The 26,689-nt window shown below is 40.7% G+C and overlaps 1 protein-coding gene across 2 annotated transcripts in view; it reads left to right on the top strand.

Moving 5' to 3' along the window:
• Nucleotides 1–26,689, top strand: part of COL14A1 (collagen type XIV alpha 1 chain) — a 286,377-nt gene that overhangs the window by 57,029 nt on the left and 202,659 nt on the right. For both annotated transcript variants that reach the window (XM_073632207.1, XM_073632206.1), the window contains exon 3: nt 20,038–20,154. In XM_073632207.1, the coding sequence (XP_073488308.1) occupies nt 20,038–20,154 (117 nt within the window). The remainder of the gene's footprint in view (nt 1–20,037; nt 20,155–26,689) is intronic.

Below are 26,689 nucleotides of genomic sequence, written 5' to 3'. Positions count from 1 at the left end.
GGTTTTTATTTTTTGCGCTATAAAAAAAAAAAAGAGCGACAATTTTGAAAAAAAAATAAAAATATTTTTTACTTCCTGCTATAATACATATCCCCCCCCCCCCCCAAAAAAAAGGAAAACAATCAAATTTCTTCATCAATTTAGGTCAATATATATTCTTCTACATATTTTTGGTAAAAAACAATCCCAATAAGCGTATATTGATTGGTTTGCGCAAAAGTTATAGCGTCTACAAACTATGGGATAGATTTATTTTGAGATTTTGATTTGGGACTGCGACCTTGCTGTGGACAAATCTGACACTAAGTGACACTTTTTGGGGACCAGTGACACCAATACAGTGATCACTGCTAAAAAAAAAATGTACTGTGACTGTATTGCCCTGTACACACGGTCGGACATTGATCGAACATTCCGACAACAAAATCCATGGATTTTTTCCAACGGATGTTGGCTCAAACTTGTCTTGCATACACACGGTCGCGCAAAGTTGTTGGAAAATCCCATCGTTCTGAACGCGGTGACGTAAGAACACAGGAAGAACACAGAGATCCGTGTTCCTGCTTACAAGGAACAGAAGATATCTGAGTACTTCCCTGTCAGAACAGGGATCTGCCTTGTTTACATAGGCAGATCCCCCTTCTGACTCTCTGTGGAGCGATCGTGGGTGCCCAGCGGACCCGCTCATTGGCTCCCCCTCCGTGCAGCGGGCACACGTGCCCACAGCATCTATAGCATGCAATAGCGTACAGGTACGTTGTTTCATGCAATAGAGCCGCCCTGCCGCAGTATATATGCATTGGGCGGTCTTTAAATGGCTAAAGGATAGGTTCACCTTTCTGAGCATGTTACCTGTTACACCCATATTTAGGGTTTAACATGTTATATGTTCAGCATCAGACCCCTCTTTCCCTGATCCCCTTGTGACAGCGAGCTGGAGATCTCGCTCCACCCACGCGGCCATGTCATTGATTCACAGATCCCTGTAAATCAATAAACTACAATTACTGACAGTGTTTGCGGCTGTCACCTTGTAGTTCTAAATGAACTTCTGAATCCTTCTGTTTCTTCATGTAATCCCAGACAGACTCCATCATGTTGAGATCAGGGCACTGCGGGGCCAAACCATCAAGCAATACTTCAAGGGAGGCAAATTTATTCTGCAGCAGAACAAAAACCCCAAACATACAGCTAATGTCTTAAAAACCATCTTCAGCGTAAAGAACAACATGGAGTCCTGGAAGTGATGGTTTGGTCCTCACAGAGCCCTGATCTCAACATCATAGAGTCTGTCTGGGATTACATGAAGAGACAGAGGGATTTGAGGCAGCCTACCATAGATCTGTGGTTAGTTCTCCAAGATGTTTGGAACAATCTACCTGCCGAGTTCCTTCAAAAACTTTGTGTAATGCCGCGTACACACGATCGGAAATTTGGCCAGCAAAAGACCTATGAGAGCTTTTTGGTCAGAAAATGCGATCGTGTGTATGCTCCATCGGACTTTTGCTGGCCGAATTCCAGCCAGCAAAAGATTGGGAGCAGGTTCTCAATTTTTCAGTCGGAAAAAGTTCCGATCGGAAATTCCGATCGTCTGTAGCAATTCCGACGCGCAAAATTCCTACGCATGCTCGGAGATAAATTTGTCGCATGCTCGGAAGCATTGAACTTCGTTTTCTCTGCTCGTCGTAGTGTTGTATGTCAACACGTTCTTGACAGTCGAAAGTTCAGCGAACTTTTGTGTGTATGCAAGGCAAGCTTGAGTGGAATCCCGTCGGAAAAACCATCCAAGATTTTTCTGTCGGACATTCTGCTCGTGTGTACACGGCATAAGTGTTTTGGTGGTCACACCAAATATTGAATTGATTTGGATTTTGCTTCTGTACATTTACTTTCCATATTGTTAATTGATAAAAATAAACTAATAACATCTCTATTTCTGAAAATATTCTTAATTTACAGAATTATTTCATACCTGCCTAAAACTTTTGCATATATATATATATATATATATATATATATATATATATATATATATATATATATATACATACACACATTCATAAGGGAGAACAGGAGAGGGATTTAAAAAGAACAAGTTTCCACAAGCTCCAGTCCCTCTTTCAAATTGCGCCAACCCAGAAACGCTTTAAAATGTTTTAAAAATACCATTTTATTGCCTCGTTAAACTGTAGAGTTGCAGACTACATAGACTTAATATTTACGTTGGGCGAGGCCTTGTTTTTCTTGCTGCCAAAAACACAGAGTTATAATATGTGGAGCTTTGTGTGAGTCTCTGGATTATAACATATGGAGTAACAATATTATAAAGACACTTAACACTAGGGAAAGGCCATCTCTCACCCTCCAGCTACTGTTGCGTTTGGGAAAGGCAGAGTATTGGCTGGGAGCCTTTGGGATAGTTTAATTGTCACAAATTTACTGTCGATCTGGGTGGTCTTTCTTGGAAAGCTGCGTCACGCCGATCTGAATGTTGTTATATACTTCGAAATGTCCTTATTTAAGAAATGCAATGTTGGTGTACAAAGTGCTGAAACCCATAGGAATCAATCATGATTCATTTTAACATATCTGAAATTGGGTTGGGTGCAGGGGCGGACTGACCATTCGTGCACTCGGGCACTGCCCGAGGGCCCCATGCCACTAAGGGGCTCCATCAGGGTTGCCAGCCTCAATAAAACCAGGGACAGTATGTAAAAATCTGTGTTTTTTTAAAAATCCCAAGTTTATAGCTGCCCCACCTCTCCAGTGCCTTTTCAGTGTGTGTATTCTGTGTGTGTATACTGTGTGTGTCTGTGTGTGTATACTGTGTGGCCCCATAATCTATTGCCTGGGGGCCCCATAATCTCCTATTGCCTGGGGCCCCCATATTCTCCTATTGTCTGGGGGCCCCATAATCTCCTATTGCCCGGGGGCCCCCATAATCTTCTCCTATTGGCCGGGGGGCCCATAATCTCCTATTGCCCGGGGGCCCCATGAGTTGTCAGTCCGCCCCTGGTTGGGTGCCACGGTTTACTGTAGTTGCGCATTTGTACTTTTTGCACATTTGTACACCACTTTAAATTATAGAAACATTATAGAACTCCATTAGAGAGGATCTTCACCCTAGAGAGAAAAAAAAAATTATAAGTCAGCAACAAATATTGTAGCTGCTGACCTTTGATAAAAAGACACTTACCTGTTCAGGGATCCAGCGCTGTCCTCACCCAGGGCAGCTCTTCACTGGTTTTTGGGTCCCATGTTTACTGTGGGAAGCCGCTTGTAAATTCCTTGTGGCTTCACAGCCGGCTTCCCACTGTGCATAAGCGAGCTGCTCTGCGCTTTGTGAATGGTCCCACAGCCTTCTGGAACCTGCGATGTGTCCCAGAAGGCTGCAAGCAAAGAAAGAGAGGCTGAACCAGCAGAAATGGTAGTGGGCACCTATCAATACTAGGCACCTGCCCCCCCCCCAAAAAATGTAATATGCCAAATGTGGTAGAGAAGGAGGAGGGGAGGAAGACATAAAGTGGAACTTCCCATTTAGAGTGAAGTTCTACTTTTATATTTTAAAAAGAAATGTAACTGTTGAGCAAGGAAGTGTTTGATCTTCTGTATGGGCTCCTTTGACCCCTGTAGGAACATTTCCACCAACACATGGTCATCCTGTGCCATTTATAAGGAACCTGTTGGTTTTTTTTTTTGGTTTTTTTTTAATTATTATTATTATTTACAGTATTTTTGTTGAACAACAACACAAAAAACTGATTGTGTATGGCCAGCTTATTGTGTATGGCCAGCTGGGGACATACTACACAAGAATATTAGAGATCACTCTTAATTCAACCTTGGTGCTTCCACATCTGTGCTCCATACAGCTTCCTTTCAAATTACCTTTATATAATTTCATATTTATCTCAGCAATATCTATTATAAAATGTCAGAGGTAAAAAAAAAAAAAACTGATAAAAAAGAGAGAGGGAATGATGGCACAAAAAGAGAAAAAAGTTTGAAGGAAATAGCCCAACCCATTTAAAAACATATATATATATATATATATATATATATATATATATATATATATATATATATATATATATGTATATATATATATATGTATATATGTATATATATGTATATATGTGTATATTTACTATTATAATATTTTTCATTCACTGTCTTGAGTAGGCACCTAGACAAAACAATCAGCAGACTACTGTCTACAGCAGGGGTCTCCAAACTTTCTAAACAAAGGGCCAGTTTATTGTCCTTCAAACTTTGTGGGGGCTGGACTGTGGCCATTGAGAGTTGAAATTGTCCTGGTGTCAGTGGGAGTAAACAATGCATCTTTGGCATTAGGAGGAGGAATAGTGCCCCACCGTTGGTGTCAGCGGAAAAATAGTCCCCCATTGTCTGTGTCAGTGGGAGGAATAGTGCCCCATCATTGGTGTCAGTAGAAGGAATAGTGCCTCACCGTTGGGGTCAGTGGGAGACATAGTGCCCCATCATTGGTGTCAGTGGAAGAATATTGCCCCATCATTGGTGTCAGTGGAAGAATATTGCCCCATCATCGGTGTCAGTGGAAGAAATAGTGCCCCATCGTTGTTGTCAGTGGAAAAATAGTGCCCTATCGCTGGGCCAGTGGAAAGAATAGTGCCCCATCGCAAGTGCCAGTGGGAAGAATAGTGCCCTGTTTTTGATATCGGTAACAGGAATTATGCCCCACTAGTGTCAGTGAGAGGAAAAATGCCACAGGGGCCAGGTAAAGGCAGGCTAAATGCTACATCCGGCTCCAGGCAGTTTGGAGACCACTGGTCTACGGCATTCCAGAGGGCTGAAAGTAATTGTAAAGCTACATTTTTATCAAAATGTAAATAACACACGTTATACTGCTCTGGACTGCTCTGTCCACTCCTCCTCTTCTCCAAGTGTCCCCATAAAGGCACTTGTGCGGGCACGCTCCTGAGTCAGGCTGTGTGTGTCCATAGACGCACACAGCACTGCTTGGACACGCTATCTGCTCCCTCAAACCAATGAACCAATGGCTCCTGCTGCTCTCAGTAAAGCCTATGAATGCAGCAGGATAGCAGAGTTGGACTGCCAGCAGGGACATCACTGGATCGGGATTGGGATTGGAGTTGAGTCGATCGGGATTGGGATTGGGGCCAGTTTATGGTCTTTCAGACTTTAAGGGGGCCAGACGTTGGTGTCAGCAGGAGGAATAATGCCCAATGAGTCTCAGTGGGAGGAATAGTACCCCATTGTTGGTGTCCATGGGAGGAATAGTGTCTCATCATTGGTATCCATGAGAGGAATAGCATCCCATCATTGGTGTCTGTAGGAAGAATAATGCTCCATCATTGGTATCCGTGGGAAGAATTATGCCCCATCGTTGGTGTTAGTGGTTGGAATAGTGTCTTGTATTAGTGAGAGGAACACTGCCCCAAGGGCCGGATAAAGGCAAGCAAAGGGCCTGCATCTGGCCCCTGGGCCACAGTTTGGAGACCACTGCATTAGGGTAGACATTAAGGTAAAAATCCTTCTGCCTGTAGTTACTTGAACAATAAATGCCAAAAGGCCACATGTTCCAAATCCAAATGTTGGATTTACCCACACTTTCATTCCTAGTGACAATGATGATCAGGACAATTAGGGAGCGTGAATCACCCTTATGGGAACACAGATAACTATAAAAACAGTGGTTCTATACCCTCACTGCTTTATCCTAATCTAAAAAAAACACCTTTATTTATACTTTAACTGGAGTTATCCTTGCCTCTTCTTAGATCCACCTGAATGAAACAGCAAGCAGGGAGTTGCAGGTCATCTGTCAGCACCGGTTGTCTGCCGCTGCTCTAGGGGATGCGCTAGTCTTTGAGTTTTGGTGTCTTTGCCAAAATCCCATTTTCATTAGGTGTTTTAAGGTGAGGGAACATCACCAGGAATCCTCACAGGTTATTATTACAAATAATAAATCACAGAAATCTTGGCTGCAGTTGGTAATTCCCGTACAGGCAGGTTTTATGAATAGGAAAGTGAAGATGTTAGCTAGCAGGGGGAAGTATGGGCTTTACAACGTGTTCGAGATTTAAGGATTGTTTAAATAGGGTTTTACCATAAGCCACGAAAGCGGTTACACACAATGATGTATGAAGATGTGCTACAGGTAACATTTTTGCTAATTAATGTCCTTTATTTATTTTCAAAGAACAATAGCTGTAAAAATGATCGCTTGATAGTTTGGTTGCTGTAGGCAACAAGAAATGTTTCTGGTTTCGACACACTATTAATTTTTGTTTTATTTTCTCAACTTTTCCTTTATTTCCCACCACTTCTTGTAATTCATTTCCATTCTTTATTTTCATTCTCCATCTGTTCCCTTTCTTTTTACGTTCCTGCCCATTAATCTGCCTTTACTTCCCTTCCTATTCCTTTCCCTTTCTCTCTGTTGTCTGCACCCTCATGCATGCCACAGATAATTTCCCCCCTCCTTCCCTCTCCTTCTTCTTTTGCTTTTCCTCTCTTGCGTTCCGTTTCTTTTTTTTCCTTTTATTTCATTTTCTTTCCTACCTCCTCCTTCCTGCAGCTTCTGTCTTCTTCCTTTTGCCTCACAACCCCAATGGGAACTGTGCATGGGAACAGTCCAAGCAGATTTGTCCTGCAAATGTATTCAGCAAGGCAGTAAACAAACATAGTTTCAGTGTATGAGGGCTTTCCACAGTAATGCCCGTACACACGGTCGGAAAATGTGTGATAGGACCTTGTTGTCGGAAATTCCGACCGTGTGTAGGCTCCATCACACATTTTCCATCGGATTTTCCGACACACAACGTTTGAGAGCAGGATATAAAATTTTCCGACAACAAAATCCGTTGTCGGAAATTCCGATCGTGTGTACACAAATCCGACGCACAAAGTGCCACGCATGCTCAGAATAAATAAAGAGATGAAAGCTATTGGCCACTGCCCCGTTTATAGTCCCGACGTACGTGTTTTACGTCACCGCGTATAGAACGACCGGATTTTCCGACAACTTTGTGTGACCGTGTGTATGCAAGACAAGTTTGAGCCAACATCCGTCGGAAAAAATCCTAGGATTTTGTTGTCGGAATGTCCGATCAATGTCCGACCGTGTGTACGGGGCATAAGGCCGTATCATAAAAATACTAACATCTGCTTGTCCGAGCCAATAGATTCTAAGCCAATAGTCTTCTGTCAGCACTCAGCCTTTTCACACTACAGCAGATTCCCAAAGCATCAGAAAGACATGTGGACTCAGGGGTGGAAGCTTTATCCCACCCAAAAATTCACAAAATGTCTGGGCCTAAGGACTCAAAATGGGAATTAATACAATTCAGAACAAAAAGTCTGTTTTCTCCACATCAGTCACAATCTCTGGTGCCCCTCACCAATTGTAGATGAGGAACCTAAGTGACAGGTATCTACAGTTGTGCCAACCAGTGCCTCACATACCCTCCCCCTTGTCTCAGAACTGTGGGAAGGGGCACATTTTACCAACATACAGTGGAAACATGACAGTTCATCAGCATTTGCTTGCTGGTTCCCTGGCCTGCCTTAAAATGTAAAGTCTTGGAGAACCAGAAAGTGTTTTGTGACCTGTGCATTGTTTCTTTTGCCCTGACCCATCCGCTGTAGTGGAGAATGGTCTGTGATCATTCAGAATTGTCTGTCCAAAAGGTAATAACCCAAAGACTCTAGTGCTAACTTTATGACCAAACGCCTTGGTATGCTATTGTATGTTCTTCCCCATTCATTTCCTCAGATAAGACATCTCAGGCCAACATCAGAGGCATCTGTTTGTACACGTTAGTCTGGAACAAACTTAAAGGATAAGTTCACCTTTGTAAAAAAAAAAAAAAAAATGCGCATCTTTTTGCAGGTAAAAAAATGTGCATTTTTCTTTTTTTTTACTAGAAGCCTGAAAAGCATTGCACCCATGATGATCAGCAGATCACAGATGCAGTGCAGGACTCCTGAAGACTGTCATTGTAAGCTGCCTGCTCTTACCTCGTACGGACAGGCAGTTATAATAAATAGTTACAATAAACTACCTAGAGTGCTCAACAGTGCCCTAGTAGTTCATTGAGAACTATAAGACAACAGCCACAAAGGCTGTTGGTATTTGTAGTTCATTCACAGAACTCTGTGAATGAATGACGCAGCCTAGCGTTTTTTTAAAATTGTGATAGTGAATTTAGGGAGAAGATCCCCAGCTTGCTGGCACTAGAGGTGATGGCTTGGGGAAAGCCTGCAGCAGTGACAGCAGTGAACTTATCATTTTAACCTCTTGGCACCTACAGCACCCACTATGCGGCCTCTCGGCGGGTGGGCCTTAACGCTGAGCTGCTGCATATTTGCATACCAGGATGTAAACGTTCCCGACACAGTTACCGGTGGCTAGCAGAAAGTTCCCCGTCATTATTTGCAATCATGAGCTTTCCCATCATGTGACTGCTGAGGCAGCCAATCACGGTGGTCACATGATCATAAACCCCGCCTCCCACCATCTGAAATCCCTTAAAGGAATTAAAGGAAAGGAGGCGCCGGCACCAAGGGGTTAACTTATCCTTTACGTTTAGTTTTGTGAAAAAAAAAAAATCGGTTTTCTTCACGACCCTGGATCCTGGAGCTCATCACCATGTGTAGATGAAAAACCTAGGTGACACTTATACACCATCCACAATCCTGCCAGCCAGTGACTGACAATATACTGTGTATATTGGTTTGCATAGACAATGATATCTGCACTTTTACAACAGTTTAAAGCGGTAGTAAACTGCAAGAAAAATAAAAAAATTGGGACCTTTGCAGGTTTAGGTCATCGTGTACTACCATGCACCGCAGATAGATAGATAGATAGATAGATAGATAGATAGATAGATAGATAGATAGATAGATAGATAGATAGATAGATAGATAGATAGATAGATAGATAGATTCTATTTTTAGGAAAAAAATATTACTCATTTTTGATTTATGTTATTTTGATTCTTTGTACAACTGTATCCAATTGTGTATGTACTGTACGAGCAAACTATTCATCCTTTTGTATCAGAAGTAATTTGAAAATGTAATACTTCTTCCTACAACAGGATTGTAGTATATGTCCAGCGCTTGTTCTGTCATTCCAATGTCTTTTAAAGTTGTTAAGTGTCATGAACGCCATGTCACTGCAATGTGTATTCAGAATATGTTCCACAGAGTAGCTGGAAGGCCATCTGGACAGTCAAACTTCAAGTCCGGACAAGATTGGAAATACCATTCTTTCATCTTGAAAGCTAAGCATGCCGATGTGTGTAAAATGCTAAGGGGATCACGCTGTGGACGCAACTATATATGTCAACAAATGTATCAATCTTACCTGAAACATACATTATGCACTTGATCCAGGTTGTGGCGTATTGGGTTCAAATAAAGCATTCAGATCTTTTTTTTTTTTTATATTTTATAATTGTTGCAGTTTTACAGTGTTTTTTTTTTTATCTTATTTTTATTGTAGACGTTTAATAACGTGTGTCTTTTTATTTCATTGAAAGAATTATTTAATTTTCTTGTATATTAGTTGTATTTTTTTATTATTTTCGTGTTTTATTTATTTTTATCTTATAATGTTATTTTATTTATTTATGTTGGCTTTTATATTTTTTTTATAATTTTTTTTGCCTTATTTTATTTATATTTTACTATGAGAAAAAAGCTTTTGCTCCACAGAAACTAAATGAACTCAGATATAAAGGCTTTAAGTACAGGTTGGTGACTCTACAGTATTCCAAGTTATGTTTATGTGTAGATATTTCTGTTAGCTGTGTGTTTTATGTGCCATTCATGCAGTTTTTTACATAACTAAAAACCTATATAGATATATATATATATATATATTTAAACAAAAAGCAAATTTAAATTAAATTAAATCACAGCATTATTATGATTATTATTATTATTATTATTATTATTATTATTATTATTATTAATAATGCATATTAATACGTATGTCAGTCTGCCTATATATTTTCATAATTTAAAATTGATATCTTCATTTAAAAAATGTTAAGATTGATGACTGGACTATGACTGTTTCATGTACATGTTCCTACCCAGGAACATTTATATAAAAGCCAAATTTTTGCATCATTTTTCTACTACACTAGTTATGTTAAACTGCTGGCACATATTCTGTAGTAGAAAGTATACATACAGCTGTAGTATTTATTGTGTCTTCAAAACATGTCTTTGTTCAGAAGGGTGGATGTGGTCAATTGTGATGGTCAATGGGTTTTTCTTTGTTGGTGATGGTGATATTTCCTGTATTGTTATACCATGCGTTCTGTTGTGTTGTGTTTTTAATTTCTTCATTTTACACTTGTATTTTTTTATTAATGTACATAGGAATAAAAGTATGTTAGAAATGTGAAGAAATATATAAATAAATATATACTAATATGCTGATAAATATAACAATGGATATAAAGGAACTTTGAACCTGTCTTAGGCCGGATTCACACCTATGCAGTTTTAGTGTTTTTTGCATTTTGCAGACTTGCACTAGAGTCCATTTAACATTGTTTCCTATGGAACACGATCTGTAGTGCAAATCTGCAAAATGCAAAAAGCACAAAAAATGCAGAGTTGTGAATCCAGCCTTAGAGAATTGGTTTTTACTTACCATCCTGCTTCTTGCATTGTAATAAAGGGTCAGTCTACTCAAAAACAGCACTAACTGGAGTTAGCTGGGCTAGGTTACCCAGTAGCTTACTATATCTATGGAAAATTCCAGCAATTCGTTTTCCACACTGCTAATTTTCAGTTATTCCTGCACAGAATGGAGTTTTAATTCAGATATGTAAAGAAATTAAAAAGTAGAGCTAGAAACCTTTATATCAGCTGGTGGGCTTAGCTGGGAACACAAGTGTGGTGATCTGACCACAGTATCTACCCATAATTTAAAGCACGCTTTTTAGGGTTTAAATGATTAGTAAAATAACCATTTTGCTTTGGTGCAGTTACTACAAGGTGCTCCAGGTAGCTGTGGCAAGTTCCAAAAAATCCCATCCTGTGGTGTAGGGTAGCTCCATATTACTGCCCATTGTTTTAAAATGGGATGTCCTACAAGTTCATTAAGGTATGAAGGTCAGGTGTCCACCATTTTTTGGGTATATACAGTAGTTCAGGGATCTTCAAACTACGGCCCTCCAGCTGTTGTGGAACTACACATCCCACGAGGCATTGTAAAACTCTGACATTCACAGACATGACAAGGCATGATGGGTAGTTCCTGAACAACATGGAGGGTTGTAGTTTGAAGACCCCTGCTCTAGTTGCTAAAGTTGCTAAAGTTGCTTGAGATGTTTAGTATTTCATCAGCTGATCGATCCTGCCAGAACCCACCCAAACCTGGAGAATCAATTTTAGGTCTGCAAACCCTAAACAATTTTGCAGGTAGTCTTATTTTAAATGTAACTCTTTGTACATTTGGAATTCCACATGCAACGGCTGTACAGTTTGTTTCATCTTGCAAGTGGAAAGTAAAACTGCAGATTCATTAAAGCATGCCATAGTCAGCCTTGCAGCTATTAATAATGGATCATTTCCCCCAGCAATTTCTACCAACTTACACATGTACTAAAATGTACTAGTAACTAAATGTTAAAGCCAAGTTCACTATTCCGCTGATGTCTTCGTTTTGCTCATTATTCCTGTTGTATCTTGTTGGATTTAAAATTTCCACAGTCAAACTCGAAAAACAAAATTCTTCTATGTTTTTATAAGATAAGATATTAATAACTGGCAAATTGAATTTATACCAGGAAATGTGTTAACAAGCAGCTAAGTAAGACAATATCATCATAGACATCTTGATCTTTAAATCATCATTAATGATTTAAAGATAACAAGAAAAGGTTGTAATCAAAATAAGAAGGGAAGGGATAGAGAACAGGGATTATAGCGGTGCCTAAGAAAGTATATAATATACTAGTAAGTAAAAATATAAAGAATTTTATTATTACAAATATCAAAACATAAAATACATATACAGGTCTGTTCACACACCTGTATATGTATTTTATGTTTTGATATTTGTAATAATACAATTCTTTATATTTTTACTTACTAGTATATTATATACTTTCTTAGGCTGGATTCACACCTATGCATTTTTAGTGCTTTTTGCATTTTGCAGATTTGCACTAGAGTCCATTTAACATTGTTTCCTATAGAACACGATCTGTAGTGCAAATCTACAAAATGCAAAAAGCACAAAAAATGCATAGGTGTGAATCCAGCCTTAGGCACCGCTATAATCCCTGTTCTCTATCCCTTCTTATTTTGCTAACAATAAATTAGGGATGAGGAGCCACATACCTTGAGGATCTCCAGCCATATCACATATTAAAAGGTTGTAATGCATTAAAGGGCCAATAAACTTAAATAACAACATTTTCAGGCAAGAGGGTTCAAGGACAAGGTCACTTTAAGTGAACGTGCCCTGTATTTCCCTCACCCCAATAAATGTAGCCTGGCATGGCAATTCAAATACTCCCCATTCCAGCAATGTTTACCGTGAAGCCTTGTCCAGCACCACGCAGCCTTTCTTCCAAAAACGTCTCCGGCTGGCTCCACTTCAAAGGTAGAATTGTCCTTTAAATCACTTTTTAATTAAACAAAAAAAAAAAAAAAAAGCTAGCATTGATTGTGTTGCCTTTTTTTTTTCAACAGCAACTAACACAGAGCATTAGAAATGGCAAATAACTACATTTTGGGGCAGGTCTGGGAGCATTTAATTGTGATTTTTGTTTCAAGGACTGTGGCCCTATAAATAAAACATATCTTAAAGGGATGATCTACATCTGGACTTTCGTTTATGAACTTGCATGTGTTCTCTTGAGTTTTTTTTGTAGATACTTTGATTTTTTTTTCCTTCATAGGATTATTTTTTGCTTTTTGGGTTTATTTTATATATTCCAAGAGGGGCCGTTTGTATTTCCCTGTGATATGACACAAATCTGTCCTCTGGATATAGCAAATGTGAAAAATTAAAAAGAAGCTGGGTGGTATTTTGAGGTACAGTTGAACCTCGGATTACGAGCATAATCCATTCCAGGAGTATGCTCTTAATCCAAAGTACTCGCATATCAAAGCAAGTTTTCCCATTGAAGTAAATGGAAACGAAAATAATTTGTTCCGCATTGACTTCAATGGGATGCAATACCGCATGCGGCCAGAGGTGGGAGGGCGCTGGACAGCCTCGGAAACGGACGGAAAGGCCCAAAGACACGTCGGCTGACCTCGGCAAAACACGCGGAAAAGCTCAGAAACTGAGTATTTTCGTGTATTTCCGTGTCTTTCTGAGCATTGCCAAACGGTGGGGATCAGCTGCGATCAGCGTTGTTCGGCTCTGCTCGGCTCCGGCGCCCCCGCACATCAGGCCAAATGCGGTACTGCAGGCCTTATTAGGTTGAATTCTGCTCGTCTTGCGAGACAACACTCGCAAACCGAGTCAGGATTTTTTTTTAAAAGTTGCTTGGAAATCAAAACACTCTCAAACCAGGTTACTCCTAAACCGAGGTTCCAATGTAATTGGAAAAAAATACCCACCCATTTTATATCATATAAAGGCAGCACAGTGGTGTAGTGGTTAGCACTTTCACCTAGCAGCAAAAAGGGGTCACTGGTTCGAATCCCGACCACGACACCATGTGCCTGGAGTTTGCGTGTTCTCCTTATGCCTGCGTGGGTTTCCTCCGGGTACTCTGGTTTCCTTCCACGCTCTAAAGACATGCTGGTAAGTTAATTGGCTCATGTCTAAATTGGCCCCTAGTATATGTATGAATGTGTGTTAGGGACCTTAGGTTGTAAGCTCCTTGAGGGTAGGGACTGATATGACTATACAATGTGTATGTAAAGCGCTGCGTAAATTGATGGCGCTACATAAGTACATGAAATAAATAAATATAAAGGCATAGATTACCTTATTGCATTATAAAAATACAAAGAAGAAAGCCAAGGCATGCAGTAAATATATCAGAAGCATTGGCAAACTGTGCTTACTTTAAAGTATCTAAATTGTAGGCTCAAAATTTATAGTATGCACCTTCATGTGATCCCTAAAAGTTGTGCATACCGCCCCATTGCTTCACCGCTGTTTCGCTCAGTCACAGGGAACAAAAAGAGAACCCAGTGTTGACTCTGTGACTTGGCGCTCACACAAGGCTAAGGACTGCTATATGACAGTACTGGGTGTCTGAGCAGTCAATCACCAGGCACCAGTAAGTGAGCCACATGCTCCTCCATACATGGAAGTGCCAAGTATTTTTCTTCATTCTCTGTACCTGAAGAAACTTTAAAGAAATCACGCAAGCACTTTAAAGGGATGGTTCACCTTTACACAAAAAACTGCCTATGCAGCTAAGGGATGTTAGTAGGTTAAAACAAACTGTGCAGCTCTGACTAAAGATGAATAAAGTCCTTGCTATAGGTGAAGGCCATTCATACCTTATGAAGTCCTTATGGGAGAACTCCAAGGATGTTACTAAGTGAGGCCTAGTCATCACTGCTCACCTCCACCATCACAGGAGTGAGCTCTTTCTCTGATTCAAACCCCCTCACATCATAATCTTTTTCTCCCCGGATGCAGTAGCTCTGAGCTCAGCATTTGAGAGCTCACCCCTGTGATGGTGGAGGTGAGCAGTGATGACTAGGCCTCACTTAGCAACATCCTAGGAGTACTTAGCAATGTTCTGGGAGTATTCCAGTCAGGTTTCATAGGATATGTAAATGGCCTACACCTATAGCAAGGATTTTATTCAACTTTAATCAGAGCTGCACAGTTTGTTTTTATCTACAGACGCCTCTTATCTGCATAGGCAGTTTTGTGTTAAAGGTGAACTATCGCTTTAAAGTATTTTAAAAATGGACACCCCCCTGAAAAAAGCCTCCAATTCATCATGAAAATGGAAACTCACTAGATAAATTAACCAGTGCAGACTAAGAGGATTTCCCCACTTGGACTCTGAGCTGTTTTCAGAGTTCCAGTTTCGCGGTCACATCTGTGGTTAAATCCATGCACAGAGCTGAATGAATCCGTATATATTTTTGTATATATACTATATTGTCAAAAGTATTGTTACACCTGCCTTTACACGCACATGACCTTTAATGGCATCCCAGTCTTAGTCCATAGGGTTCAATATTGAGTTGACCGATCCTTTGCAGCTATAACTCTTCTGGGAAGGCTGTCCACAAGGTTTAGGAGTGTGTCTATGTGTGTTATATTGACTTTCAGTGTTCAGCTGCATACTGTTATGATTGGTTTTGTGCTGTCTGATTCTTTGTTACTGTCTATGGGAATGTTTGACCATTCTTCCAGAAGTGCATTTGTGAGGTCAGGCACTGATGTGGACGAGAAGGCCTAGCTCGCAGTCTTCATTCTAATTCATCCCAAAGGTGTTCTATCAGGTTGAGGTCAGGAATCTGTGCAGGCCAGTCAAGTCCCTCCACCCCAAGCTTGCTCATTTATGTCTTTATGGACCTTGCTTTGTGCACAGGTGCAGAGTCATGTACAGGAAGGGGTCATCCCCAAATTGTTCCCACAAAGTTGGGAGCATGAAATAGTCCAGATTGTCTTGGTATGCTGGCGCCTTAAGAGTTCCCTTCAATGGAACTTAGGGGCCAAGTCCAACTCCTGAAAAACAACCCCACACCATAATCCCCCCTCCACCAAATGATTTGGACCAGTGCACAAAGCAAGTTCCATAAAGACATGGATGAGCGAGTTTGTGCAGGCCAGTCAAGTTCCTCCACCCCAAGCTCGCTCATCCATGTCTTTATGGAACTTGCTTTGTGCACTGGTCCAACTCATTTGGTGGAGGGGGGATTATGGTGTGGGGCTGTCTTTCAGGGGTTGGACTTGGCCCCTTAGTTCCATTGAAGGGAACTCTTAAGGGGTCAGCATACCAAGACAATCCGGACTAGTTCATGGTCCCAACTTTGTGGGAACAGTTTGGGGATGGCCCTTCCTGTTCCAACATGGCTGCGCACCAGTGCCCAAAGCAAGGTCCATAAAGACATGGATGAGCAAGCTTGGGGTGGAGGAACTTGACTGGCCTGCACAGAGTTCTGACCTCAACCCGATAGAACATCTATGTATGGGATAAATTCGAGTGTAGACTGCGAGCCAGGCCTTCTCGTGCAACATCAGTGCCTGACCTCACAAATGCGCTTCTGTAACAAATGGTCAAACATTCCCATAGACACACTCCTAAACCTCATGGACAGCCTTCCCAGAAGAGTTGAAGCTGTTATAGCTGCAAAGGGTGGGCCAACTCAATATTGAACCCTACGGACTAAGACTGGGATGTCATTAAACTTCATGTGCGTGTAAAGGCAAGTGTCCCAATACTTTTGGCAATATAGTGTATATCAGGCATTCCCAATGCATTTGGATTTACCAATGCTGCACCACATAGTAACTACATCTTAGAAAAAAATAGTTGAATATACGTATCCTCACCTCCCAGTCAGGAATAAATTGATTTGTCAATTTGTTTATCAGAGCGCATCTGACACTCTTAGCAATACCCTATGCCAGTGATGGTGAACCTTGGCACTCCAGATGTTTTTGAACTACATTTCCCATGATGCTCTTGCACTCTGTAGTGTAGTTGAGCATCATGGGAAATGTAGTTCCAAAACATCTGGAGTGCCAAGGTTCGCCATCACTGCCCTATGCCGTCCCTAAATACCATAACATTACCCTAAATGAATCGGCTTCAATGGAGCAGTTGCTAGGACAAGCACCCTAATGCCGCGTACACACGATCGGACATTCCGACAACAAAATCCATGGATTTTTTATGACGGATGTTGGCTCAAACTTGTCTTCCATACACACGGTCACACAATTCTTGTCGGAAATTCCAAACGTCAAGAACGCGGTGACATACAACACGTTACGAGGAGCCGAGAAAAATTAAGTTCAATAGCCAGTGAGGCTCTTCTGCTTGATTCCGAGCATGCGTGGAACTTTGTGTGTCGGATTTGTGTACACACGATCAGAATTTACGACAACTGAGTTTGTTGTCGGAAAATTTGAGAACCAGATCCCAAAACTGTTGGGAGGTTTTGGGGCAGGCTTTACTAATAACAAATATGCTGACAGGTAGAGAAATAGCATTAAAGCATATTTTATAAAGCTGCTTACCTGAGGGTTATGTAATGATATTTAAGGAACTGCAAAGGGCATTAGGGTGAACAAGGTGAACTAACCCTTTGCAGTCCAACCAAACTTTCTTTTACAAAAGCTTTTTTGCAATGAAACAGGTTAAACAAAGTTGGTTGTCAAATATCACAGAGTATTCAAAATATTTAGCTTGTAAGAGAATTATTCTCACAACAAATCAAAGTTACATAAATTAAGGCCCCTTTTCACACTTGTGCGACTTGTCCTGCGACTTGGGACCGCAAAGTCGCATGACAAGTCGTACCCCATGATTTCCAAGGAGTACCATTCATATCTATGCGACTTCAAAGTAGTCCCTGTACTACTTTGGTCAGATTTTGATGCGAGTTGAGGTCCATAGACCTCGAGTTTACACAGGCATTCCCTGAAATCGCATCAAAATCGCGCCTCAAGTCTTCGCAGTGTGAAAGGGGCATAAGAGTTGCAAATGGTCCCAAAAAGACCTCAAGGTCTCATAGAAACAAAAACAAGAGTACATCTACCATAAAAATGACTGTGAGATTATAATAAGATACCAACCAGAGTATTTGGCATTTCAGCCCTAACCATTCCAGCCTGTAACCATCATGTCCTATGATTGGCCAACCTAACATTCAAATAGACTAGAGGGATCAGATAAATCTATACCCCGGAGGGGGCCAAACTTTCAGTTATATCAGCTAAATGCATTCCAAGTGTGCAAGTCTTATGCCCCGTACACAGGATCGGACATTGATCGGACATTCCGTCGACAAAATCAATCAGATTTTTTCTGACGGACGTTGGCTCAAACTTGTCTTGCATACGATCATCCGATCATGCTGAACGCGGTGACGTAAAACAAGTACGTCGGGACTATAAATGAGGCAGTAGCCAAAAGCTTTAGTCTCTTCAATTATTCTGAGCATGCGTGGAACTTTGTTCGTCGGATTTCTCTACACACGATCAGAATTTAAACGATTGGATTTTGCTGTCGGAAAATTTTATATCCTGCTCTCAAACTTTGTGTGTCGGAAATTCCAACGGAAAAAGTCCGATGGAGCCCACACACAATCGGAATTTCCGACAACACAATCCGATCGGAAAATCCGACCGTGTGTACAGGGCATTACAGTTAATGTTCTTTAGAAAGCAGCCACATCCGAAGTAGAAAATTGTGTCTCCTGGCAGCATGCTGCAGAGAAGGACCCTTGCTCACTGTGCAGAAGAAATTATCTCTCTGCCACCCCACCAATGGGTCAGACCTATAGCTCCATAATCAGCAAAGCCCCTGCTTCCTGCTGAATGGAACGTTCTAGCTCTGACTCAGCAGGGGGGGTGTCAGACCTCCGCAGAGAGACCACTGCTTCTACACAGAAAGCAATGGTCCTCCTCTGCATCATGCTGGCAGGGGACATGCTTTTCTACTTGGGCTGTGGCTGCTTTCCCAAGAAAACAAACTGTAAGACTTTTGGCACCTTTTTTGCTTTGATGCTCCTTGAATGTATTTAACTGATTTAAACTGACATTTCAGCTGAAATTTTAAAGGGAACCTGTCTCCTGACTGTAAAATCAGTGATACCAGAGACAACCAGGAAACTAGAATATTTAGAAGGGGGGGTCAACGATAGCAGCCCCTCTGTCTTTCCCATAACAGGTTTGCTTTAGCCCTGTCCTTGACTGTAACTGTAAAAACAGATTTCCTCAAAAATGGGACTTTAAAAGGACCATGAAAACTCAAACAATGAAAATTATATATAAAATGGTACAAATTTATTACAAAAAATAAATAACATTATACAATAAAAAACTGAAACACATGATGACAATGAGATGGTCCAAGAAAAATTGGGTGAATGAATAATGGAAGAGGCCCAAACCAACTGTCAGAAAGACAGGTAAAATTCAACGCGTTTCAACATGTAAGGTAAGGGTCTTCTTCAGGGAAAAAGGAATGGGCTAGCAACTTCCAGATAAATACAGACAATGTGCAATATTAATATAGACATAATTACACATAAAATACCAAAATATTCAATATTAAATAGACACATCAACTGAATTACTGTAATTATTGTTTGATGTGTCTATTTAATATTGGATATTTTGGTATTTTATGTGTAATTATGTGTATATTAATATTGTAGATTGACTGTATTCATCTGGAAGTTCCCAGCCCATTCCTCTTTCCCTGAAGAAGACCCTTACCTTACATGTTGAAACGCGTTGGATTTTACCTGTCTTTCTGACAGTTGGTTTGGGCCTCTTCCATTATTCATTCATCCAATTTTTCTTGGGCCATCTCATTGCCATTATGTGCTTCAGTTTTTGTTTTATAATGTTATTTATTTTTTGTAATAAATTTGTACCATTTTATATATACTTTTTATTGTTTGAGTGTTCATGGTCCTTTAAAGTCCCATTTTTGCGGAAATCTGGACCTGAACCTCTTTCTTTTCCAAATCAGTTAGTCCAAATACCTCTTGTCCTTGACTGTAGCTAATCCTTTCTGGAAGTGTTGTTTTTTTTTTTTTTTTGCTGTAAACGTGTACTATAGCTCTGATAGACCTCATTAGTTTGTGTTCTTAGTGTTGCCTGCTAGTTTTCTAACCTCTAACATGACTTGTCTTGTCTCAGTGTAAGTTTACAAGCCTCTGTAAATGGTATGTCATGCGGGAATTTATTTCTGTAATGCAAGGGGTATTACAAGTAACCTATAAAGTCTGGGCTCTGTCACTCACAATGGCTGTCTATTGTATGTTGGAGGATTCCTGGGACCAGTTTTCCAGTTTATAGACTTTTGTTTTTGTCTTTCTTCTTTTTTGCAGTGACGCCGCCTACAAAATTAAGATTCCATGTTGTGTCACAAGACAGTGTACAGATTTCATGGAAAGCAACCAAAGATAAAATTAGAGGATATAAACTCCTTGTGACGCCAAAATCAGGTAACCACAGCAATATTTGACACTAAAATTAAATTGCTTGCTGTAAGTATCGTTTTATTTGTTGTTCTTTTAAAAAAAAAAAAAATCTTCCAGCAACAGAGTAGCTCCAACAGATGTATAATGTTATTCTTCTTGTTTTATAGCAGCTTTCAGTAGCAATTCAGAGATTTACCCTCCCTAGCAGTATGATTATATCAGATTTATGCGTCTCAAAGCGGTACATTGTTTTGCATAGAAATTTGGCATTTTTTTATTGTAGGCCTGTAATTCTTAGGAATAACACACTTAAATCTGTCCAAACAAGAGTGTAGTAGACATCCCGGGTATAATAAAGTTTGTAACACAAAATCATAAATTATAATATAATAACTATAAATAATTATAAAAAATAATAATTAATAATAAATTTTATTTAACAATGTAATCAAATCAAAAACACTGAAATTTGCTCAGTTGCATAATCGTCGCTTTTGTCACTTTCAGTGTCTGATGACGAATTTCCCCACAAATCACTATCGCTCAATTCTGCAAGTGATTCTAATTCACTATCGCTGTTTTCTAGCTGGTCAAAAACCGCTTTTGACGTAGAGGCACTTTTTGGATGACATGGACGTTCTCAAGTTTCCAGTCAGAAAGAACAGTATATATAATATAAAACTGCATGCAGGGCATTGGACAAAGCACTAGGGACAGAACTGATGTAAAATGATTTGATACAGTAATGTGATCTACAGATTACAGTGTATTATGTGTGTTATGTGTTTTGTACTTTTTTGAACTTGCCGCTGGGCTCCGCCCCATGTGTTGCGACGCTTGTAGGGAACGGAGCCCGGAACAGTAATACATCGGGTGGAGGATCCGGTGTAGGACACAGCGGGAGGACATCGCAGGATCCTGGGGACAAGGTAAGTAACCTGTACCAGGATACTGCGATACAATCCCGAGTGTGGCTCAGGGTTACCGCTTTTGGTAATGAAAATTAACCCCGAGACACACTTGGAAATACCACTAGGGAGGTTAAAGTAGAGCTGAAGGCTCTAATTTTGCATAGAACAAGGAAGGGTTAGAACTCCTTTAAGTTTTTTTGCCATTTGTGTCCCATTAAGGAGACTTCCCTTCACATCCTATTCCATAGCCAAAAGAGGAAGAGAGAGGAAATCCCTTCAAAGTGAGTGAATCCTTGCTTGTCACCAAAACCAGTATCCCCATTGGAATATTTTCCGTCTATTACTGTTTTGAGGACAACCCAAATTTGGGATTTTCCTTTACTTTATTTCTCGGTGATAACGGTCACAAGAACAAATACAGAGGGTAAATCTCCCTAATAAGGGCACAGACAGCAATAAAAACTGACAGGTGTTCTAATACCTCTCCCTATTCAAAACTACAAAAAGATAAAACCAAAACAGCAAGTGAGTGGAAATCCCATCAAAGTGAAGGAATCCCTGGAGTGTCACAAGAGTATTGGAAGATTTACCCTCTATTACTGTTCTTGGGACAACTCAAAATGTGGGAAGAAAGGAGACATACAGAGTTATATAATTAGTAGGAGATCTCCTTTAATGATAATGGTAAACAGGACAAATAAAGAAGGTGTATCTCCCAACAGGGGCACAAACAGCAATAAAAACCTGACAGGTGTTCTAATCTTTCTCCCTATCCCAAATTACAAAAAGTTTTGTCTTTAGTTGTACTTTCATTCTACATTTTTGTAGAGTAGTAGCAAATACAATTGAATATATAAAACTGTATCCATACAAAAGCAGTGCCATAGCTCTTTAGTATATACTAAAACTCCAGTGTGTTAACCATCAAACCGCCATGTTATGTCTTTATTTATTGCAGCCCTTTTCAACCAAGGTTTCCACCCTTTTGGTTCTTCTAGAGGTTGCTTGGAAATCTTTAAGCTGTGGCTGATTGATCTCCAGTTTGAAGGTCTGCATAGATCCAGGTCCAGTGCCACTTGGCAAAGCCAGCAGCATAACATCAAATATCTTTTAAGCTGTTGGTAAGGCTGACATTCTGACCACCACTGTAAGGGTTGCATTCTTCCTTCTGACCACCACTGTAAATCCGCGTACACACGGGCCGGAATTTCCGTCAGAAAAAGTCCGATGGGAGCTTTTAATCGTATATTCCGACCGTGTGTATGCCCCATCGGACTTTTTCTGTCGAAAATTCAGACGGACTTAGATAGAGAACATGTTCTATATTTTTTCCGACGGAACAAATTACTATCGGAAAAAACGCTCGTCTGATGTGTATGCTGTTCCGAGGAGATTAGCAGAAGGAGCCCAAAGGGTGGCGCACTGGTTATTGAATTCCTTTTTCTAGTGCCGTTGTATGTGTTGTACGTCACCGCGTTCTTGACGGTCGGAATTTGGTGTGACCGTGTGTACGCAAGACAGCTTGAGCGGAATTCTGTCGGAAAAACCTTCAGAGTTTATTCCGAATGCAAAACCGGTCGTGTGTACAGGGCATTAAGGGCATTTTTCCCATTGACTGCCCAAAAATTCGTTTTGGTAAGGGTTCTCTGGGACCTGAAAAGGTTGAGAACAGCTGATTTATTTGGTATTGCTAGGACTGGACAGACTAATGCTAGACAGAAACATTGCATCTATAATACCATAAAGAGAAGACCAACCCTAAACTGATGAGCTCTGACAAGGGAAAAAATATAAAAAAATATTGAAAAAATTAATATATGACTTACTAAAAATTCTTACCCAGCACTTGGTCCACAGCATTTTGGCAATACCATGTAGGAAAAGCTGTTCTCAGAATAGCATGTATTGTGGCAGACTATTACGCCCTTTCCTTTATTCTACTTTGAGAGGAAAAAGTGGAATTCAGGAATTTGATTCAAGCTTAGTCAATGAAGAAATCATATTTGTCCCATAACATCATACATAACTTCTAGATACAGTGACTGGCGATTCTATGCCACTTGTGCATAAATAACAGACAGCGCAGAGAGTGTAGGCGTAACGTCCCACATTGTCTGAATGATCATTGTGGTCATAAGGCAGAGAGAAATCTGCAACCAAGCAGACCGTTGTACTTAACAGAAGTCACTGGGTCGGAAAATTGCTGGGATATCTCATACTCCTGAGAGGAATCCATGGTCCTTTTTCAAAATCAAACCTCCAGCTAAAATTATTTAAATTGGTGAAGATTGAGGAAGGAATATTTAGACCTTTTGTCAGGTTTTCAGGGCTGTCTGTGTCCCCAGTGAAGAGATTTTTCCATATGGAGTTTTAATTTTACCAAAAGGAACTCTATACAAGCTTCTCTGCTGTGTTGTTTCTTTGGCTAACCCACTGTGCTCAGGGAACCCTTTGTATTCATTGTTTATTTGTAAAACAAAGATTGTATATAGCAATTGAAAAAAAAAAGAAACAGACACAAAAGCACTTTAAAAACTTCAAACTTCAAAAAACAAATTAAATTGATCCAAATTCATTATCGTTTCCCTTTAAGTAAAATTTCACACTCCATACCTCAAAATCACTTTTTTGACTTTTTTTGACTTTTTTATTACTTTTTATTACTTTTTCAAGAGTACTGAAACCCAAAGTTTTCTTATATGGATACGCTGACCTGGATAAGGCCTTCTGCATGCTTTTCACAAAAGTTGCATCTTTTCAGTATTGGTAATAGTCTAAAGGGGTAAAATTATTAAAACGGGACAGTTGCAAAATCTGGTGCAGCTGTTAATGGTAGCCAATTATGTTCTAACTTCAGCTTGTTCAATAAAACTTTGACAATGAAACCTGGAAGCTGATTGGTTTCTATGCAGAGCTGCACCAGATTTTGCACTCTCCGGTTTTAGTAAATCAACCCCAATGTGTTAATGTTTTAAAAAAGATAGATTGTATAGATTGTACTGTAATTATATATGTACAGGCAGTGGGGTTGCCAACCGTCTGGAATTCAGACTACCTGAAACCCGGACACAATATTCAGAATGGACTGTGGCTCCCCAAGTAACCAAGTACCACAACCGCCGAGTGCATAGGTGTGCGCATGGCCCCACCCCCATACACGGACAGGAGAGAAGAGAGGGCTTGATCTGCTCCTTCTCCTCCCACCCCTACCACTTTGTCTCCTCACCCACATTCCAATCCCCGGCATTCCGTGCCTCATAGAAAGGGATGCGTGGGCTGGAAGTTTGAAGCTCAGCAACTGGCAGATACATCACGGATGATAGGTGTCGATGCCTGAGCCTCCATCCTCGGGTGAGTTAGCTCACCATCCATTGTCTTTGACTGACGTCTCCCCCCTCCGTTCCTTCTCTGCCTCCAAGTGAATGAATACACTAAGGTAAGGGGGACTCAGATGTAAGGGGTGCCCTGTGGACTCTGATGTAAGGGGGGCTTTGGGAACCCTCATTTAAGGGGGATTGCTGGGAACTCTGATGTAAGGGGGTTCCTGCTCACCAAACCTCCCCCTTACATCAGAGTCTACAGCGTTCCCCCTTTAAAAATACAATTTTGCCGTGCGCGGCTAAAGTGTTCGGGTTTGGTTTGAAAAAAAAAGGTGGCAACCCTAACAGGCAGCCATGTTTAAATGATTGTATATACACACTAAGCTTTTTGCTTCCTTCTGGAATCAACCGTACTTTTTGTTTTCTCTAGTTTATGAAATTCAGCACATAACTTGGAGACTTAACACCCTTCTGGTTATACGGATAACTAGTTTATTTCAGTTTATTTTGTTTTCGCACATTAACATCCACATTTACTGCCCAAACACATTTCTGGAGTGGGAGGCACATTGTGCATTGTTCCCAAACTGCCTGGTCAGAAATCATAAGCAGCTACCATAAGATCTAAACAGAAATTACATAATTTTTTAAAGACTCTTCTTCTCAGTTTATTATCAATCTGGGTTTAAGTACTGTATCTTAGTCCCTTTTGGAGACATAGGCATCACCCTAAAGCGTAGTACACACGAGCCGAAAATCAGGCGACATCGGCCGGTTCAATAGAAACCAGCCGACATTCAGCCCATGTGCATGGCAGCCAGTCCGACAGAAGCCGCCCGATCGGCTGGCTTCTGTCGAAGGCTCAAGACCGAAAAAGGTCTGCCGACCGGCTCCTCGTCAGCATTCTCAGCCAATGGCTGACAGCGCTAACCGGAGTGTTCTGGCGGGGGGACCGCCCCCCTGTCAGAACACAATAGCACAGCAGGGGAGATCGCTGTACTAACATCAGATTGTTACTACAGCGGCTCCAACCTGAGCCGTCAGTTTTTCAGCAGGTTGAACGAAAAAAAAAATAGTGGCGTGTATGAGGCTTATGCCGCGTACACATGATCGGGATTTTGGTCGGAAAAAGATACGATGGCTTTTCCGACAGGATTCCGCTCAAGCTTGCCTTGCATACACACGGTCAGACAAAAGTTCACTGAACTTACGACCGCCAAGAACGCGGTGACGTGCAACGCTACAACGAGCCGAGAAAGTGAAGTTCAATGCTTCTGAGCATGCATCGAATTGTTTCTGAGCATGCGTAGGAATTTTGCGCGTCGGAATTGCTACAGACAATCGAATTTTCAGATAGGAACTTTTTCCGACCGAAAAAATGAGAACATGCTCTCAATCTTTTGCTGGCTGAAATTCGGCCAGCAAAAGTCCGATGGAGCATACACACGGTCGCATTTTCTGACCAAAAGCTCTCATCGGTCTTTTGTTGGCCAAATTTCCGATCGTGTGTACACGGCATAAAAGGATAAGTCCACCCTAACACTAAAATCACTACATCTACAGACATCCATGATATAAGCCTAACCTATCTAGCCCTGTAAAGAAGAAATCAGTATACATACCTTTTTTGAAGCCGATCCGGTCCAGTCTCCAGCGGCGAAAACTTTGTAGAGGACACAGCCGACAATGGCTGTGAAATGAATGGGACATCACCCATAGACTTACTATGGGGCTTCCGTTGTCAGCTGTGTCCTTTGCACCCACCTCCACAGCGAAGCCGCAGCTGACAGCTCAGTGTAGGATCGGGTCAGATCGGCTTCAAAAAAGGTATGTATACTGATTTTCTTTTTACATGGTTAGATAGGTTAGTGTTAGATCGTGGATGTCTGTAGATGTAGAGATTTTAGTGTTAGGGTGTACTTATCCTTTAACACTACTGTTCTGTAGCCACTATGACTGCTTCAGATTTTTGTAGACCCCATGAAAGATATACCAAATTGATCAGTATATTCCTTCTTCTACATGTTTCAGCTGTCTCCTTCTGCATCAAATTGTCCGTTTTATTCCAGATAAGTTAGAGCAACTCTACTAGATAACATTTTTAAAATAAGACCATTCTGTGAAAAATGGTTAATACTCCTGGTGCCACTGATCTTGGATCTGTGGAAGAGAAACCACTTGATGAAGTATCTTCTGCATTGGACATACAGGAGTATTGGATGCGTCCACGCTGTGCTCTGTGGTTCCTTACGCTATCCCCTATCTTACTACTGTGTCCAATTGTGATGCAGCAACTGCCAAAAGAAACTGCAGTGTGCGGTTGAGGGA

This window comes from Aquarana catesbeiana, linkage group LG05 (genome assembly GCF_042186555.1).
Source record: "Aquarana catesbeiana isolate 2022-GZ linkage group LG05, ASM4218655v1, whole genome shotgun sequence".
Classification (NCBI taxonomy): domain Eukaryota; kingdom Metazoa; phylum Chordata; class Amphibia; order Anura; family Ranidae; genus Aquarana; species Aquarana catesbeiana.
The sequence above is the reverse complement of the archived record's forward strand: the minus strand, read 5'-3'. Positions and strand labels throughout refer to the sequence as shown.